This window comes from Glandiceps talaboti, chromosome 23, assembly GCF_964340395.1.
Source record: "Glandiceps talaboti chromosome 23, keGlaTala1.1, whole genome shotgun sequence".
NCBI lineage: Eukaryota > Metazoa > Hemichordata > Enteropneusta > Spengelidae > Glandiceps > Glandiceps talaboti.
In genome coordinates this window covers 3,600,611-3,620,986 of record NC_135571.1, presented here as the reverse complement: position 1 = coordinate 3,620,986, position 20,376 = coordinate 3,600,611, and the positions used below count along the sequence as shown (strand labels likewise).

General features: G+C 35.7%; 2 protein-coding genes across 2 annotated transcripts in view; both read right to left on the bottom strand.

Moving 5' to 3' along the window:
- Positions 1 to 10,272: 10,272 nt before the first annotated feature.
- Positions 10,273 to 13,178, bottom strand: LOC144452985 (dicarboxylate carrier UCP2-like). Its single transcript, XM_078144235.1, has 6 exons — positions 13,121 to 13,178; positions 12,524 to 12,680; positions 12,142 to 12,397; positions 11,592 to 11,795; positions 11,002 to 11,284; positions 10,273 to 10,528 (listed from the first exon to the last, which is right to left on the bottom strand). The coding sequence occupies exons 2-6, from the start codon at positions 12,641 to 12,643 to the stop codon at positions 10,411 to 10,413; spliced, it is 981 nt and encodes a 326-aa protein (XP_078000361.1). The 5' UTR covers positions 12,644 to 12,680; positions 13,121 to 13,178; the 3' UTR covers positions 10,273 to 10,410.
- A 3,895-nt stretch (positions 13,179 to 17,073) lies between these two features.
- Positions 17,074 to 20,376, bottom strand: part of LOC144453156 (clathrin heavy chain 1-like) — an 8,570-nt gene continuing 5,267 nt past the window's right edge. Inside the window, exons 8-11 of the mRNA XM_078144435.1 lie at positions 20,041 to 20,241; positions 19,583 to 19,681; positions 18,431 to 18,704; positions 17,074 to 17,807 (exon numbers count right to left, since the gene is read on the bottom strand). Coding sequence (XP_078000561.1) covers positions 17,488 to 17,807; positions 18,431 to 18,704; positions 19,583 to 19,681; positions 20,041 to 20,241 — 894 coding nt within the window. The 3' untranslated portion in view covers positions 17,074 to 17,487. The remainder of the gene's footprint in view (positions 17,808 to 18,430; positions 18,705 to 19,582; positions 19,682 to 20,040; positions 20,242 to 20,376) is intronic.

The following is a 20,376-nucleotide window of genomic DNA, read 5'->3' as shown; positions in this document are numbered from 1 at the left end:
TAATATGACACACATACACTCACTCACTTCACTCAGACGGTAAACAAACAACTCCAACATTTGATGTTAAATTAGCAACTAGAACACAATGCAACTTTACAACTTTTGTTTATTATACCAGATTAGATATCCCGCAGTGTTGATATCCTGAACACTCTACTTAAAACACCACTGGTCAAATGTACTCTAAGTAAACATCAGAGAGTGAAAGATTACACTGTGATCAATAGAGAAACTAGCTGCTAGTAGGTAGTTGCAGCACACTTGAGACAGGCTAAGATATACAGTTGGTCGAATATTGTTGTATATAGTCTTTGATTGTATTGTTCAAAACAAAGTAAATCAGCAGAAACTGACAAAACTTTGGGAAATAATATTAAAACATTCAGAATTTAAATATATTAGAATATTATGAAATATATTCGAAATATCAAATTTTTTAAAGTGAAGCTAGAAAATTAACAATTGAATATATGCAGTTTGAGGACACCTGATTGGCTGATCGCCCGATTAGTCACTGTCGCTTGACAAGTAACGCCCACGCCGGTGTACAAATGCCATTACCAATAAAAAATGTTTAATTCTTGATATTATTTTAATTATATTTTTCATTAGCTAGGATAACACAGTGATTTGGCTTTGTTGATTTCTTCACTATTTTGACATTTCTGCAAATAAACTAATATTTCACTGCCAATTTATGTGATTATGTGATTCAAATGATGTTTCCATGCCACTACATGGGGTATATGATAAAACTTGTACTATGTGTTTTACTATGGGTTTTACTATGTGTTTTACTATGTGTTTTACTGTGTGTTTTACTATGTGTTTTACTATGTGTTTTACTATGTGTTTTACTGTGTGTTTTACTGTGTGTTTTACTATGTGTTTTACTATGTGTTTTACTATGTGTTTTACTGTGTGTTTTACTGTGTGTTTTACTATGTGTTTTACTATGTGTTTTACTATGTGTTTTACTGTGTGTTTTACTATGTGTTTTACTGTGTGTTTTACTATGGGTTTTACTATGTGTTTTACTATGGGTTTTACTATGTGTTTTACTATGTGTTTTACTATGGGTTTTACTATGTGTTTTACTGTGTGTTTTACTATATGTTTTACTGTGTGTTTTACTATGGGTTTTACTATGGGTTTTACTATGTGTTTTACTATGTGTTTTACTATGGGTTTTACGATGTGTTTTACTATGGGTTTTACTATGGGTTTTACTATGGGTTTTGCAGACCTCAGTAGTCTGCTTACGGGCCCTCCTAGAGTCGGCCTTCCACTGTACAACATCGGTCACAAAACCCATATCCGGGTCATAAAGATTATTATACCACGACTGAATTGGGTCCTCTATATATATGTCCTTATATTAATTTATTAGGGATTGTTTCATTGCCTACATAATAACAAATAGCACTTCAAGTTATAAATCGTTTCACCACAAATGACAATTAGAAATTTAAAAAAAGGAAACTGTTGATATACAACCCGCAAAAAAACACCGATGCGTTTGCTTGTTTGTGGTAAGCAGGAATGAGACAAGGCTCATGCAAAAACATAAAATGTCATTAGTGTCAGTGCTAGCAAACACAAATAACAGTGGAGCCCGGATGTTATTACCCTGTTTACTGATAGAACACTAACATTGAGTATGACTTACATCATAACTTTCACAGATATAAACAAACTGATAAAACATTGCGTGAACCTAAATCAGAGGCACCCACTGTTGTTTTATATCAGTGGTATTGTTGTTTAACCCCTTCAATACTGAAAACATTCCCGCCAAAATTGTGTGGATAAAATTCTTGTTTTATGTAAGTTTTTGGCATATATCAACTTCATTTTAGACTGGAATTAAAGAAATGTTACTTCCTAACAAAGTAATATTATTGTAATTATGAAAATATTCATATAAATTGGGTCCCCATATTATTTAAAACTCGTCTCTAGTCATGAAAGGGTTAACCTTTTATGTCTTTGTGTGAATTCTCTCCTTGACTCACTTCATTCACGTAAACGCATTGGCTTTTTTTCGCGGGTTGTATATAAAAGTTGACACTCACTATAATGTATTGTCACGTGACACAATTCTTACAAGCCCTTCACGTGGTTGCCTAGCTACAGACCTGCATATTAGCACTTATTGAGTTCTATGAAGAACGACACAAACAGAAAGAACAGAGCAGGAACAATATTAAGATAGCAAAGAAACACTTCAAGTAGAAGCACTCTTTTTATATCAAACACGTATGCGTATGTGATATAACAAAATATGGCACTAAATTGAGCCCATTTCCAACTTTAAACAATACTGAGTTCATCTAGGGTTTTAACTCTTAAAGGGACATAAGGTGAGATTATACATTTTTTCATTTTTGCTGAAATTTAAAGGAACCTGTGAAATTCTCCTTATGGAAGCATATTTAGCGGTCACATACTCATGACAGAGCTCTGACTTGGTATTCAGGGATTTAGTATATATACAAATGCGATGACATAATTTATTCATACACATACTAAGAATTGAGGAAACTCTGTACTAACAATGCTTGAAAACTTCATTTTAAAGCTGCAGTAGCTGTAACTGGAACGTTTGGGGTTTTTAATTTTTTAAAATTAATTTACTCATAATATCGTACACCCTGAAAACGTATTTTTTTGTAGCTGTACACATGATAGATCAAATAAAATCGGTTTTGGGGTCCGCACCCATAAATCAGCGCCCTCAACTGAAATCATGATTTCAACCTGCTTCTGTACTACTTATTGGATAATATCGACCACACACAATGTCTGTGTTTGAACAATTTCAGTGAGTATTGTGGCTGTCTGATCGAAAACTGATATTCCAGTTACAACTAGTGCAGTTTTGACATGATGACAGATTCAAAGCCAAACTTTTACTCAAGATTTACACTTGTCACTACACCACTCACGGATAATATTGACCACTAATTAACAGATACAGTATACTTTTATAAATAATTGACCAATTTTAGTGAATATATCTTCGGTTAGTTGCAGATGAAAAAAGTGCAGTGCAGGTTTAACGTCACAAAAGGCGTGCGTCGTCATTCACATTATATCATAGTTTAACCAAGACTTTGAGTAAATATTTACACCAAAGTAAAATGTCTACAACATTCAGCTTGTACTATTTTCACAGTGTATACTAGGTTTGTGACGAGATACGTCACGTGATCTTGGAAGGGTGTCGTATACGAATTGTCCATCGTCCATTTGGTCAAGGTCAACTTCTTCATCGTTTGACAGATGCATACTAACATATATGTCATTCTGGTGGCTACGGGGACTCAGCGTCGCTTTTGCCTTTCTTCGTTCAACAGGATTTGATTTCGCTTTACATTTAGTACTGTAATCTTCGCTCGGTGTTACAGTGATACTGATCCCCTGTGCACCCTCTGTCACGTGTTTGTCATGTGACCCCATCGAACAGTACAGTTCTTCTGTCAATTGGTCACCTGCAATGTCGTCTTCACCTGTCGGAGAGTCGTGGTTCATATTTTCTTGAGCAACATTGACAGTTCGATAAAATCTGCTTCGTTCACCGGATTGATGCCCGTTATTACTTGTTTCGTTCCTGTAAAGGTTTTCCAATCGTGACACCACATGCGCACTACTACTTTCTCCGCTATTTTCCTCAACTTTTTGTCTCGATAATAACATAAGTGGTAAACCCTTCAAAGTTTCATATATACACTCCTTGTGAAGGCTTGTCATTTCAACTTCATCAGACAGATCATTATATATAGAGCTTTCACGACCTGCAGTACTAGTTGTGGGATTCCCAGCTTTGTCTTTTATCTTACCGCCATCCTTAGCTGTCCGTTTTCGCCCACAGGGTTTGTGCAGAAACTTCCTTCTAGGTTCATTAGCGGTACAAGTTTCATTTCTCTCTCTTCTCTTCCCGCAAATCAACCACACTACAAAAATGACAACGATTTGAACGAATACTACTATAGTAACGGTTATTCCAACGATAACACCAATTGGTGTGCAATTTGTTGAATCGTCAGTTGCAACCACAATCAGTTCATCAGAATTAGAACCGATATCATTCCAAGCTGTACAAATTACTGTTGTGTTTGATACATCATCTGCAGTTAACAGACCAGTGGCGCGGAGTATTTCACCGTTGTCGTACCTCGTGAACTGGAAACCGTTAGCAACAATACTACTATTTAATATGATATCATTATATAACCACTCGAATCTTGTTACTTTCGGGTTCGCGTCTACATGACAGAATAAAACCAATTCATTATTTGCGGCACGCAATTGAAGAACTGTAACTTTTGGCGCATATTTCATATCGAGTGGTCCGAACGTGCATTCAGATATTGTTATGTCAGACCCACGACTAGCTTTACAGGTGTACACGTCTGCCACGTTTTCTCTTCCCATAGTTAGTACTTTGGATATCTCTCCGGTATCTGATGTCGCGTCTGGAATTCCATTCTTATCAATTGTCAGTGTAACATTTTCATTTAGTTCCGAAAAACATGATAAACGAACACTCATACCGTCCACAATATTATCAACAGGTAGACTAGTATTAGTGACAGTCAGTTCACAACGAGGGAAGCTGCTTTTCTCGATAACGAAGATTTTGCTTCTCGTCGAAGATGATAGTCCGTTCGCAGAGTCGTTGACACTGCACCAGTATTCGCCAGTGTCCGATACTCTCGCATCTTTGATCGCAAGTGTATAGACAGTATAACCATTCTCTTCAAAGTTTGTCACCCGAAGCCTGTTATCCCGTGAACACAAAATTTTCAAATTCTCGATTATTTTACTACTTTCCCTGTACCACAGATGTGTAGTAAAATTCACATTTTCGAATCCACATTCTAAAATTATCGTCTCACCTTCAATGATAGTTTGGTTGTAGGGAGTCCTCAGATATGGCGATCGACTCGTGACTTTGTTAGCGTCACTACTAAAGACAAACACGAAGAAAGACAGCAACCCGAATAATGCCACCATCTCGTCAAAACAGTTCAATTCCACAAGATCTTCAAGTAAATGCCGGTAAGCGTTTGAAATAACACATTTAACTTCTGCTTATCAGTGGCATGGATAACCAATTTCTCTACCAGTAAATTTAAGTCACCTGTGTCAGCTGTTAGACAAACTACCGAACGGTTCCATTTACTCGTAGTAATACGTCTATGTGTGGAAGTTCTCATTTATATTAGGTCATAAAAAGCGGAAGATGGCAGAAAGAATCTATCGATACCACGGCTGGATGTCGTCACCCAACTTCCGCGTTCGAACACGTTTTTTTAAAAAAAAATTACAAATCGCTCCTCACTACACAATACCTAGTATATAACGTTCTACAATTAAAATCACAACACCTGATTCTAAACGTACGTCGTCAGGCTTGGCAAAAGTGTGACTGTAAACACTGCTATATTGCATTGTCTAGCTCCACAAACATCTGACAAACACTGCCACATTTTATCGTCTGGCTCCCCCAAAATCTGACAAACATCCACTCCCATCTCACGTTTCATTTCGCTGTCATTGCATTATGAAATAGTCGGCCACCAACTGAAACTGTTGGCCGACAATGAATTAAATATATCTGCGCACCTCGTAATTCCAGAAGTTTTCGAGTCGCCACCTGCACCGCTGACAGTTGACATGACATTGCCTTTATCAATACATTTAATCTGATGTCATCAAACGTTGCTACACCATTAATTAACAATCAAAACAGGAAGAACATGTCCATGTACATGGTGTGAAAAGTATGTATGTATGTATGTATGTATGTATGTATGTATGTATGTATGTATGTATGTATGTATGTATGTATGTATGTATGTATGTATGTATGCGTGTATGTATGTATGTATGTATGTATGTATGTATGTATGTATGTATGTATGTATGTATGTATGTATGTATGGGTGTATGTATGTATGTATGTATGTATGTATGTATGTATGTATGTATGTATGTATGTATGTATGTATGTATGTATGTATGTATGTATGTATGTATGTATGTATGTATGTATGTATGCGTGTGTGCGTGTGTGTGTGGGGGGGGGTGGCAGACAGGTAGTGAATTAATAAAAGTACTACAATAGTATTGTGTTGAATTAAAAACGACCCTGACATGTCTGATATAATATTTTGACTGTACTAGTTGTAATGTTTGATGTGGTCTTACTAGTGATGACAACTAGTCATATACATGTCATTATACCGGTTCACACCTACTCTTAGCTTTAGTTGATTTTCATTTCTGATTACATTGCTAGATCATGTGATAGAACCTGGAACCCCACCCCTTTTTTCATGTTTTTTTGTTCGTTTGGCAACAATGATATAAATAGACCCAAATCAATTGGTACCTACAAAGTCAGGTAATATTTTTCTTAGGTTCTTAACATTTCTAAACCATAATAGATGAACGATGAGGTAACTAACATTTCTACAAATTTCATCCGTATTTAATTGAGACTTGTTTTACTTTTAATATTTTATTTTTAGTATTTTAGTATTGAATTGTAAAGTGACTCTACACTTGGAGATAGCGTTGTTGTTTGGTTGATCAAGACCCACCAACAACTCACAAGTTTACCCTAAAATTTATTACATTGTATTGTTTTTGAAATACCAACCTATGTGTGCATTAGATAGGTATTGCATATACACATTTATCAAATTTCGAAATGGAGTTTAGAACTCTACATTGGTGCTCAGTTATATCACTCCAGGGGAATATAATTTTGATAGACTCCTTCTTTTCTCTTTTCTTTCCTTCCCATGATTTGTTCATTGCCGCATTTCCATCAGTCTTATTGTGATACGATTATGTACGTCGACTTTAACAGAATTTGTAGAAGGAAGTCATACTAGTACCAGTTGTCATTATGATTACAATCAGCGTATTTTCAAGATCTGATTTGTTTACTTTCTCACGAGAAGTCTGCCACGGCGTCGTGACATAAACGACGTCAAGTAAATTAAATAACCAGATTGTAATCAGATATTGAGATACAGCACATTTCATGTTAGCGTTCACTGTCTCTGTTTGATACAACTACGCAGAAATCAACCAGAAACTACGCATACATTCTACACTTTCAGATAACAATATCGCACTTTCTTGCTACATTTTGTCTAAAAATTAAACTATTTACACGTTCTGCAACTAGACGCAGACACACTGGCGCCCATTGTTTTGATGTCTGAATTTGATGTCTGTATGATGGCACTTGTTGATTCCATTTAGACAAAATGTAGCAAGAAACTGTATTCATTAAATCTTGCTATCTTAAAAGTGTAGCGCGTATAGTTACTTATTGAATTGGTTTCTGCATGGTTGTATCAAACAGAGCCACTGAACGGTACACTGCCATGAAACGAGCTACAATACGTTGTACATTGTACGTGCAATCACCACTCCAGAGATTTGGTTGACGATTCACGTACAGTTGGTTCTCTTTGAATACAAAATACAAAGGAAATGTAATAGCTAGTTCTCTTTGTAACGTTGTACACAGACCCTCTTAACTTTAGGACATAACATGTATTAAAACTCAAGACCACTTCGACGATGAATTGTTTATTCCCGGATTCAAAGCGGAACTACCGTTTTATCAGAGAAATAGGAAGTTGTACAATAGTTGTTATTACAAAATAGACTTGAGGGTAATTCGTTTCTTTATTTATTTTGATTATGCAGTTTCCAAAGGCTGACAATGCCACCTTCTTTACATTCAGTTGACCTCAGCTGAAAAGGTCACACGTCAGAGTTTCAATCACGTGACCACCACGACCGTATTGTGCATGTATATACTGTATATATTAGTTGAAATCTGGGACTCTCCCTTGATGTGTCCTCCAGTCTTTTCCGAGAATCAGAAAAATACAGCCGGTGTGTACGTGGGAATGCATATGATTTATGTACCTTGTATAATGCATGAGCAGACTGGGCAGTCGAAGGCTTACGGATGTCTTTGACTTTGACACGTCTCAATAATATATAATCGATATTTGCGACCTAATCGATATATTTCCAATATCCGAGAAGGGATTACACAAATTAAAACGAAGAAAAAAACACCCACGTGACCATCACAATAAGTTGTTCGTCCATACCGTAAGAAAAATAATAGTATAAAGATTTTGTAAATAAACATAAACCGGATCTTGGCAGATTAATCCCAGGATCCTTCAACGTCCTAGGGCTCTATATATCACTTATTACAACTAGCCCTTTATTGAGAATGCTGTAAATAAGGCTGTTTTTAACACAGTATATTTACGGGGAACGATTGAAAGCCTTGGGTCAAAGGTTACCCTTCTCTTTTCAACAGAGTTAATACACACGTCATGTCAATTCATGATATGTACGGTACTATTCCCACGCTATTTCAGCATACATTCTATATCCAATGATAGTTCAACATGGAACTTTGCCAGATATAGGCCTTAGGAAGTTAGCATATCGTACGTATGTCTTTATCTTTAAAAAAATGATCTGTGTCGAATTAAAAACTCCTGTATTTGCAGTGTCCTTCAAGCTATTTGTAAAAACTAATGTATATCAAACTCCGTCTCAAACTAAACACTTTTTTTTTGCAACCTACAGCGCAGTCTCGTCAGTTTATTTTTACAATACGGTATATTTCAGTCTGTCAAAAAATGTCATTCGCATTTTTGCTTATCAAGAAACCTTGACTTGGAGGCCTTAACAGTGGTCGTTTTAGTACAACGACCCGGGTACTAAGTTTACACGATGTTACTAAAAAGTTATAATAAAGAGCGCCCTCATCACATACATACATACATACATACATACATACATACATACATACATACATACATACATACATACATACATACATATATACAATAAAATAATCGTTTTTCATACTCGGGCGTTAATTAATTTTGAATGAAAACTCTTTATTATCAATATCTATTAAATAAATGCTATTAATATACAACAATGTTATTATCAAAATATACATAATCAATGTAAATTGCATATGGTAAAGTAAACATTTCACGTCGAAAATCAACCATATATACAGAAACTGAAAATTTACACTCTTTTCAAATACAAATGTACAAAAGTTTTCTCGAAATGTACATGAAATGCATAACATTAACGTTACATTATTTACATATTCTGAATAGAAAAACACACAATCAGTACCACAATGAAGCGATAGAAATAGTTTGTGTCAAAAGTTATGTCCGTATTAATTGAATCGTTGTCAGCAACATTTCTAAAAGTATCCATCGAACTATCCTGTCGTGAAGACAACATACATTTTGAGAATTCAAAAAATACAAATAAGTTAACTTCATCAATATTTAGACTAAATCTTGTATTCGATGCGAATTAGGTTCCACATTCTTACAATTCTATCCTTGAGAAGGTGAAATCTATCAAATATATATGGCGATATGAAATGAATAAATAAAATAATAAAAATCCAGCTGTAAAACGGAACAAACTCAATGAATATTTTTCACAGAAAGACGGTTCCATATCTATCACAGTTCGGAGGAAATAACTTAATCGCCAGCAGATATAGTTTTAAGTACTACATCCTTATTATGGATAAGTATTACTACTTCTCAAAAGGACGCGACGAAGACATAGACCAGATTAAAGTGTAACGAATTATTCTAATGTTTATAACGACTTCTCACCTCAGCACTGACAGAAGACAATATTCGTGTGCACGTAAGCAATATCCGATAGTTCCTTTGCTTTATCTCACACACAACTGTATAAGTAAACTTAATCCGGTCATTTGAATGGGATGAACTCTTGGGATATCACTTACGGGACGGAACCTCATTCTCGCGTCTCCAACATTAATGAACTCGATTCACCGATAAGGATGAACTGTAGATCTCCTGTGCATATTAATTACATGGATGAACTGTCGTGCTCATGTCATACAGAGATGACCCCGCAAGTCTATCCCATCATTACTTCAGATGAACTCGCTTACACATGTTACTATAACAATGATGAACTTTCTTGCCCATGTCGTTGACAGGGATTGTTCGTACTCCTGTCTCTGCGACAACGATGGGCTCTCGCGACCTCGTTCTACTGTCTTTCTCCTCTCATACTCGTGTCCCTGCTGCGGACCTCGATGGATACTTGGGCTGATATCACTGTCGTGGTGAAATGCTATGATCATATCACTGTAAGATTGCATTACTAAAATACTCAGTAGTAAACGTCACATTGATACACACACAGCTTCCATCATATCAATATTACGATTGTCATATCAGATTTCCATGGTGACACGCATAGTTTTCATAATATCAACATTATGTTGTCATAGCAGGGGTTTCCATGGTAACCACATACTTCAGTTAATCACATCACCTGGGCGTGTTGTTGTTGTCGTCGTTGCATTACTTCTTTCTTCAATTGTTCGTAGAAAATAAACATAAAGACATTCCAGGATCCAAGACGCATAAAGGACGGCATGAATCTAATAAGACAATAGATACAAAGTAAGGTTAGAACTATTATTATGGTGAGTGTTGGAAAGATAATGTCTAAATGTACTTACTGTAATATAAACAGTATCGATATATTGATGCAGTTAGCTAGGATTACTGTGGGGTATTAGGGGTTCTTGACGGATTGACACGACTGACAGCATTATAGATGAGAGCCTTAACAACAGTACGATGGTCTACCGAGACTGTAAAAACTGGGTTCGTTGCTCTCTTTAAATATAAATACAGGATTCAGTTTCGATTACACACATTTAAATGGATAAAAATCTAAAGACTTGATTGACTACTAAGACTAGAAATTCCATTGGTTGTGGGCATGAATAACAAATGAAGTCATCTAGGTTTTTTAACGTTTCATGATTGGTTAAAAGAAGTATAGCTCTCAAAGTAAAACCAATCTAATTGAAAGACACTTGTGAAGGTAACAGCCAATGACACCTACCCTTTGTAGAACGACTTCGCACCACCCTCCTTAAACATCTTGACGGCGCAGTCAATAGCACCTCTGTACTGTCCTTTACTGGAGTTCATAAACCTTGTCTTGACTACGTCGACTGGAGAGGCGACACAGGTTGCAATGAAACCAGCACAGAAAGCAGAAACAAAGTGACATGGTAGACTATCAGATAAAAGTTTGAGGGAGAGAATCTTCTCTTTAGTCAAGTCATAGACAACCAATTCAGCTGAGTTGATAACAGCATTACGTGTTACATTAGGTAAGGTTCCTGTAAAATACCCAAATGACAAATTATTTATTTTGCAGTGAATTTTAGAAGTCATATGTTACCATTAGAATTTCAGTACTAAGTGTTTTGCTTCTTGATAAGATCTTACGCGATATACATTTGCTACAAATAACAATTTATCAAATAATACCAGATATTAATATCCAAATGAAATTTAGACTAAATTTTAAATAGTTTAATTATTTATTATTGTCTTTCACGTTTTACTTCTATGCTAGAATTAAATAAATGTTTAGAAATTCAAAGAAAAAAGGCTTAATAAATGTACGGTTTTTTGTAAACTTACCTCTATAAAGTCCCCTTACTCCTTCTGTTTTTGCGATTGTTTTATAAGCATGGAAAGCTCCATGGTAACGCTTAGGTCCACCTTGGTTGGACTGAGCTTGAAGACGCACTTTGACAACATCCGTTGGCTGGGCAACAAGAATCGCCATAGCACCAGTTGTCATGCCAGCAAGAACACGAGTAATGACGCCACCACCAGGCAGACCTGTGAAATAGAGAATAAAATACATTTTCGTCAGTGAAAATGCCATTTTAATTGCAAATATGAATCAAGATTAACTCCAAGATGATTTTAAATTTAACATATTGCATATGATGTATATTGTTATATGAACTTTAATAAGAGAAATCATCTCCCTATTTTGGAAGAAGGGCTTAAAGATATATATGGTAGAAAAATGTTCAATACTGTTTAAAATCAAAATGAACATTTGAAAATGCATAGTGCAGAACTATTACATAATATTCTAAGATAAAGTTATGATATATAGAAATTATTTAATGAAAGTTAAAGATTAAAATAGTCGATAGTAAACTGACTTCATACTTACTATATGCTATTCCACTTTGGTAGTATTGTTTCACTGAGTCATAGAGACCGATTCTAACTGATGCAAAACTCATCTGACGTTGTAAGCCAGCATTAAGTCCATTGTAGAGTGCACGTGGTCCTTCTTGGTGTGCAATTGTAGAAATAGTACCAACCATCCCATTGTAACGAACTTCCGGTTTGATGGACTTCCTCACAAGAGACTTGGTAATAGCGCTGATACTCTTCTTGGTAACCTTTGACCCTTCACCCTGAATCTGTAAAAGAGAACAAACACATCATATAGTAATTCAACTGTAGGTTTAGCTGACTTGCAAGTTGCAACAGATCTAAAGGTGTTCTGAAATGGATACAAAGTCGAACAAGAAATGAAAATTATTTACCTGTAGTCGTACTTTGGCAGTGTCCAAGGGAAAGGTTATCATATCTGCCATACAGGCAGCTGTACCAGCACAGACAAACTTTACACCAACAGTTGGTTGAACGTTCTTGTTGTAAACCATTTTGAATATTTTGTTGAGTTGAAAAGTTGAGTATGAACTGAAAAAAACACACAAAATCTCACGATAAGAGAATAGTTAACCGTAAAAGATATGTGTGGTTACAGACAAGACTTCAAATAGTTCAGAGTTAACACCCACAGTTGTTGGAATCTTTCGTGAAATATTTTGTAAAATAAAAATTTAAAGTATAAACATTTCTGATTTGTTAACTGAGTGACAAACTAGCTAATTTGAAAGAACACCAACAACACAATCGATCGATAAGTGAACAGCTAAGGCAGAAAAAAGTTCCACAAACTTATATGCAATAGTTGTAAAAGTAACTGCTCCTGGGTTTAACACGTGGTTTAACGAGTGAGGCTTATAATATTGCAAGACTTAAACTTGATCGGATGTCATTGACAAGGAGTCAGAATTAATCACAGTGATCGACAGGGGAAAGAAATCTTAAAGAAGTTATAAAATCATTTCCATTACCTTGAATATCTTCGGTAGGTTGCTTATAAAACAAGGTCTTCAGTATTTCCGTCTTGCATACAAATTGTTGTTCTCCACGTGTTAGCGTTGCCACTTTATATACAATCGTGGCATGTAGGTCATGTAGCGAAAGCCACAGACACACCTCCGAACTCAACCAATCAAATACGTGATGAATATTTATATAAATGTTCTAACCAATCAAATATTATTGTGAGTGATACGGATCACATAACAAAATACGCAAGGACCCCCTATACAGGCCACATGTTATTATGACATGTGATGTCACAATATTACGTTTGCTTGGGAAGTATGTCAATCCATTGATGACAACACAACGTACATCGTCATGTGATGTTTCCTTGACATGCCCTCAAAAGGTCATGCAATGCATTACAGCTCGGATTTAACTATATTTGCATAATTGTTGTCGTCATGAGCAGCAGACGTTAGTCGGTTCTTGCAGAAACCGGTTTGGTCAACTTAAAGCCAGTTCGTCAGAGACTCTACTTTGAAAAGTTTTGGAATTACTCTGGAGATTACCAACTGGGGATTCACAGTTTAGGCAAATCTATATGAAGACGCCTTCAATCAAAAAGTAATATTTCGCTATTCACTGTTAAGACAGACGCAGCAGTATAGGAATAATTGTTTCTAGGGAAACCACACCTGCGTTTCGAGGGACATTTTGAGGATTTTCCATCGTTTTGAACAAAATAGCTGATGAAAGGAGGCATACGTCGTTATCTTGGAGCAAAGACGTATAAATGCAAAGTGAGTACAACGAACTTCAGTCAAATGTTCTACTCACATGTTGTCTTCTAAGGATGGATAGTACAGATGGCATTCTCGTTTTTTAGTTTGAAAGTACAATTCCGAAGAAGAAATAAGGAAGACGGGAGAATTCAATTCAAGACCTGACTCAATTTCCTCAATTGCCATCATTTCGTCAGTAAATGGTATGACTCCACCTAACTTGAAATAAAAAGATCGCCCTCTGGCAGGACTTCACTGTTGTTGTTGTTGTTGTTGTTGTTGTTGTTGTTGTTGTTGTTGTTGTTGTTTTGCATCACAATGGTTACATAGAGAATGTAAAAATGCCTTAATCTAACTGTTACACTGGTTGACATATCAACCAACACGGTGTCTTTATTTTCATTCTTCATCATTCAATGTGTATCTCCTATAGTTACCAACAAACTCCATCTACACCATTCTGAATATTCAAATTCTATTTTCTATTCGCGCAAAAAATAAGACTTTCCTCAAACAACTTCGACACCAATTTTAAACTAAGCTCTCCAATGAACCACCTTCATCGTATGTATGATCAGTAATAACTTTTGAAACGCTGCACGCAGTTGATGTTTATTTTAGTGAAAGCAAAAACTCGTGAATCTTTTGTCCACACCTGTGGACTTGTTCAACAGTCTGATGTTCTGAGAATACTATGTCAAGGTATTGCCATGGCCACATGTTTTTGTCACCATAGCAACAAAAATTGCTGAAAATAATATGCAACAACTACGTATACTTCCACAACTACAACAGTTTTAATTTAAAGACATAAAATATAAAGGTACAATTATTTGTAAACGCATTTAATTCTGAAATCCAGCCGATCAAGTTTTGTTCTTGTGAATCCACTCCGTGAAGGGGTTTATTAGTTAAACTTGGAATTCTGTGATTGAAATGCACACGTTGAAGTTTTTGGAGTTCGAATGTAAAATAAAGATGAAGGCTGAACAAAACATGTGTTCGTCTGAACTGACAAACAGAATAATTTGCAAGAAGGAACAAGGTCATCAATATACATGTCAGGTTGTATTGATAAAATAATTGAAGTGTAACTCAGTAGAAATGTCAAGTAGTAACCAGTTTAACTATTTATAGGTATTGGTTTGCTATTATAGGACAGACAGGTCAGACTAGCAGTGATGTTTATGTTTCCATTGCATGCACTATGTTACGAAGAATGTAATATATCTCTATATGCAGTGACGGTTCAACCACCAACTGGGCAGGGCGAGTCACCAACTGGGCAGGACGCGTCATCAGCTAGTGTGCGTTAGAGATGTTATTATATATTAGTATAGAATTACTGTATATGGCGTATGAATTAATGTTGATTGCATTGTTTACCATAGATTCTTATATTTTTAGATCTAGCGTGCAAGGGCCCAAGGCTGTTTTTCCTTCTAGCATGAAACATTGAAAATAAACAAATGGAAACATGTCCATTTAGTGGAATCATATCATGTATGTTGCAAAATATCTAAGTTAAAATTCGGACACTATTCCTGATTTTGAATTCAATGATAATAGAAGCAGATTTTTAGAATGACTAAATAACATGCTGATTTGGAAGACGTTAGATTGTAATTAGTTTACAATACTAGATTAACTTGAATTCATGTTAAATTATCTGCGTAAAGAGTATTTCTCTTCAATAATTTGAAGAAAAAAATTACAAAAAATGTATGATCACTCAGTTAACCCAGTTAACAATATAACATATAATCTCAATGTGTGTCTGTCTGTCTGTCTGTCTGTCCGATTGTCTGTGTGTCTGTCTGTGTCCGTGTCTGTCCGTGTCTGTCTGTGTGCCTGCGTCTCTGTCAAATTTGTACAGCTGGGTTGACTGCAGCATAAACATAACACATGGTTCAAAATCTGCATAATTGCTTAAAGCAAACAGACACAAATTGCTGCAAGGATCGAATCCATGATATGTGCAGATTATGAACCTGTCTTTCTATCTGTATACGTTTCATCACCATGAATTAAGTTCTCCAGGTCTTTATGGTGTATCACCTAATCCTTTATTCTCTATGGTGCTTTAACTACAAATGTCGAAACCATGTTTTTGATAGACACTGATAAACAACAGTCAAACATTTATTGTACATGCTCAAGTTTTAACTTGGTGTAGAGGACACACAACCTTTTCAATGGCATAGTTGAAATGAGAAAGGTTCGTCTGCTTCTCACAGTATGATGCTGGTCAAATATTGCAGTTTATAAATACCAGCTAGCTACCAATCAGGTCATCCGACCTTTATATGATATGTCGAGCAGACATGATATATCGGGTTGAATTCCACCTAATTAGAAGGATTGAACAGATTGCAGTAACCGTAGGGGTTTTTTATGAGGTCCAATATTAACGAAAATGGCGATAGCCAATATAGTACTGGGAGCTTGAAAATATATCAACAATGATTAATCCCTTTTTTAATTTTTTTAATTATTTATAAAACACGTGGTGCAAAAATGAAATGTCTACTTAGTTTGTGGTGTGGATATACGGACATTCCCTTTCTCGTTCATGTCTTGCGGTTTGTGGTACCGACAGACAGACAGACAGACAGACAGACAGACAGACAGACAGTCAGCCAGCCAGCCAGAAAAAAGATAGAAAGACATATTGATTGATTGTAAAGACAGACAAACAAACAAACAGACAAACACACACACACACACACACACACACACACACACACATTTTTGCGTCATAAACAAATCAAAGTATAGATTAATTCAAACACTTAAGATACATTCTCATATAAAATCAGTCTTTTATCAGAAGATCAACCAATTAATTAAAATTAAAGTAACTATGCGTGACTGCAATATGCCGCACCTGTACCCACGCGCACAAGCACTAACACAAACATACATACACATGCATATGATAAGGCAGTGTGACACACGTACGTACGCACGTACGTGCATACACACGTGTGCTTTGTTGCATCGTATCTGACTGAAAAAATTTCCATAGCACTTCTATTTATGAAATCCGATAACATACGTCATGTTTATGATACCGAAACTATTGTTAACAACGTGGAGGTTTTCATGTTGATAACATAACGTATCCAAGTGATAACATGGCTGTATCTATGTGATAACATAGATGTACCATGATGGAGTTTGCCATGGTGATAAAAAGAAGTCTATATGGTGATAACAAGGATGTATCCATCGTGATAACATCAATATTTCCACCGTGATAACATAGATATTTTCATGGTGATACAAATGAGATTTCCATGATGATAACTTAGATGTATCCATGATGTTAACATGGGCTATATTTGCGGTGATAACATGGCTGTTTCCATGGTGATAACGTGGGTGATTTTATGGTGATAACACATATCCATAGTGATAATATGCCTATATACATGGTGATTGAAACATGTTCGTATCAGTGTAATAACGTGGCTGTATCTATGTTGATAACATGGCTTTATCAATAGTGATAACATGGAGGTTTCCAAGGTGATGACGAGACTGTTTCCATGGTGATAACAAAGCCATATCCATCGTCATAATCGTCTTTAAAGAATATCAAAACTTTAATCTGTGCCACCATCACCTGAACTCTTTTTACTGTTGGTTCGCATTTTGTATTCGTTCATGAGTTGTTCAAATGGTGTACCGGTGTTACTGTGTACAGATGATTGTCTAGAACTGGCGGTATTCGATCCCGTACTATCATTTCTATGCATTGATCCACCAAAGCCCGTGGGTTGTGACGACCTATGTGGCGAGGGTTGTGCTGAGGGTGGTGACGATGGCAGTGGGGGTGGTGCTCTATCTCTCACTTCTTCTACGAAGTTTTTTGGAAAGATTCCTGTTCTACCGCGTAGTGTGCCTCTGTACCAATTAGCATCAACTAAAAGAATATGTATATAAAAAACTAATTAGTACTCGTTTGATATATCGCATTAAAACACATTTCTCTTACATGCTACATCATTGCCAAGTGTATTTACCATTGTTTCATTAGAACTACGTACTACATGTACCAAATATTTTGTCGTCTACTGTTTGAATGATTCCATTGCAAAACACAGTTATGAGAGTTTTAGATAATGTTTCCTGCTTGAGTATGTGTGTGTATGTGTGTAAGTATGTATGTATGTATGTATATGTATGTATGTATGTATGTATGTATTATGTATTATGTATTATGTATGTATGTATGTATAAGGATAACCTACGGGAAGAGTTCCATTTACAGGCTCCAACATCTTAAATACACAACAAACTAAACACCGAAACATGGGTAATTATGATAGTACACTTGAAAGACAATACAATACAATACAATACAAGACAATACAATACAATACAATACAATACAATACAATACAATACAATACAATACAATACAATACAATACAATACAATACAATACAATACAATACAATACAATACGAAACAAGACAAAAATATAATCAAAATAGTTTATTACACCAAACACATATAATGATAATAATGAAAATAACTACCTACCTTCTTCAATATCACTAATAATTTCCCCTTGTTTGAATACTAAGTCTCTAGAGCTGGTCCCTTGGAAATCATACAGTGCCCTCGTCTTTTTGGGGGATACCATTGCATATTGGTTGGCCTGTGGGTGTACTCGTGAGTGTGTTTGTTGGTTTGCCTGTCCGTATGTTTGTTTGTTGTACTGTAAGTGTGTTTGTTGGTTGGCCCGTGGTAGTACCTGTTGGTGTGTTTGTTGGTTGGCCTGTTGATGATAGACTTGTGAGTTGACCCGTTGTGGCTGTGAGAACAAATGAAACACGAGAAAAACAAATTGATTTAACCATGAAACCTTCTTTTATTCTATATCTGGGGTTTCTTCGACAACCACTGGCAACCAATCGTTGACAAGGGGAACTTGTTACAGATTTGGAAAGTAAGCAAATGAATTGGATTAATAACACTTGGCCCAGCATGTTGGAACATCAGAGACTTGTATTACATACCATGGTTTGATAAGAACAGTTATATAGTTTCTTTATGTGTATATGAAGTACCAGGAGAACTGGAAATTTGTTTGCGAATGTGAGCTATTGCGTAAAGTTAAAAGTAAACATGTGTTACAGCCTTATTGTATTTACTACCAAACATTGAGACTAACAAATCTCTATACCATGTCTTTATAATGGGTTCTATGTAGTAGGGCTACAGTTATGACATATGTTAGCAATAACTAATGTCACTTTTAAAAGGTTAACATTGAAATCGTCTTCCTCACTCAAATGGATTGTTTTTTAAACTGTTTTGTTAGGCATGATGATTTAATCATAATATCATACAACCAGAAACCGTATTAAATAACCTGTGTGTAAACATATTTGTGTAGCTGTACACGTCATAATATGGTACGATAATTCCTTTAAAATTGATTTGTTGGGTCCGCACCCTTAAATCAGCGATCAGGATTTCAACATATTCAATACTGTAATACTTATGGATAAAATAGACCTCTAATTCAACATGTACAATGTCTAATTATTTTTTTTTGGTATTTTAACAACTTTCAATGAACAAATTGTTGGTTATTTGGTTGAAAACAATAATACTCCAGCTACAGGTAGTGTAGCTTTAAAAACTCTAGACTACATCACTATAGAACAAATAGAGAAATAATGTTACCTCTGCTTGAGCATTGACAATAGCTCTCTCATATACTATCATGGATAAATTCATGTCGATCGGTTTTATCATCTCACTCAGTTCTTCACTGCATTCGAGCTAAAAAAAAAGGGGGGGAGGGGAGAGAAAGAAGGGTGAAAGTCGGTCAGAATCCAGTAAAACGTCCAGTGAGATTTGAGTACTCCCATCAACTCAAAGGGTAACAACGCCAGTAAATAGAGTTATTTTCATAAACTTTGGGTCCTTCATTTAACATCACATTATTGTTTTAATTTTTTTATTTTTTTGAGTAATTAAAGGTTTTGGACTGTGCATTGTATGAAATTAATCTTGTAAAATATTGTAGAACGAGAGGCATGTATAAGTTAATTTTGACGCAATAATATACGAATTTCTAACGCCCGCATCACTACTGCCATCTATTGGCTCAAAATAGCAAACTTTCATAGAATGTATACCTTGTCGTCTCGAACCCATTTTTCAATTAATTGTGGTCTTCCCTCCTGTATAACAGTACTACAAAGTTCTATTGCTTCAAGTTGATTGAGTTGTCCGTGGTCCAGTAAGGCATCAAAATATTGTACAATTGCTGACTTTTGTCCAGGTTCATCGGATTTATCCTTAAATCGTTGAATCGTCTGTGCTGTACGCAGCATCATCTACAAGAAGTGAATGATTAAAACAGAGAGAAATTGTGTTATGTTCACTACACTATACTATACTGTGTTGTATTGTATTGCGCTGTCCTTTGTTGTGCTGTGATATGATGTGATGTGATGTGCTCTGTTCCGAAC

Coding starts and splice junctions, on each gene's coding strand:
- LOC144452985 (XM_078144235.1), bottom strand. CDS start 12,643: ATGGTTTACAACAAGAACGTTCAACCAACTGTTGGTGTAAAGTTTGTC. Junction 12,398..12,523: donor CTGCCAAAGTACGACTACAG/GTAAATAATTTT, acceptor TCTCTTTTACAG/ATTCAGGGTGAAGGGTCAAA. Junction 11,796..12,141: donor CCAAAGTGGAATAGCATATA/GTAAGTATGAAG, acceptor TCTATTTCACAG/GTCTGCCTGGTGGTGGCGTC.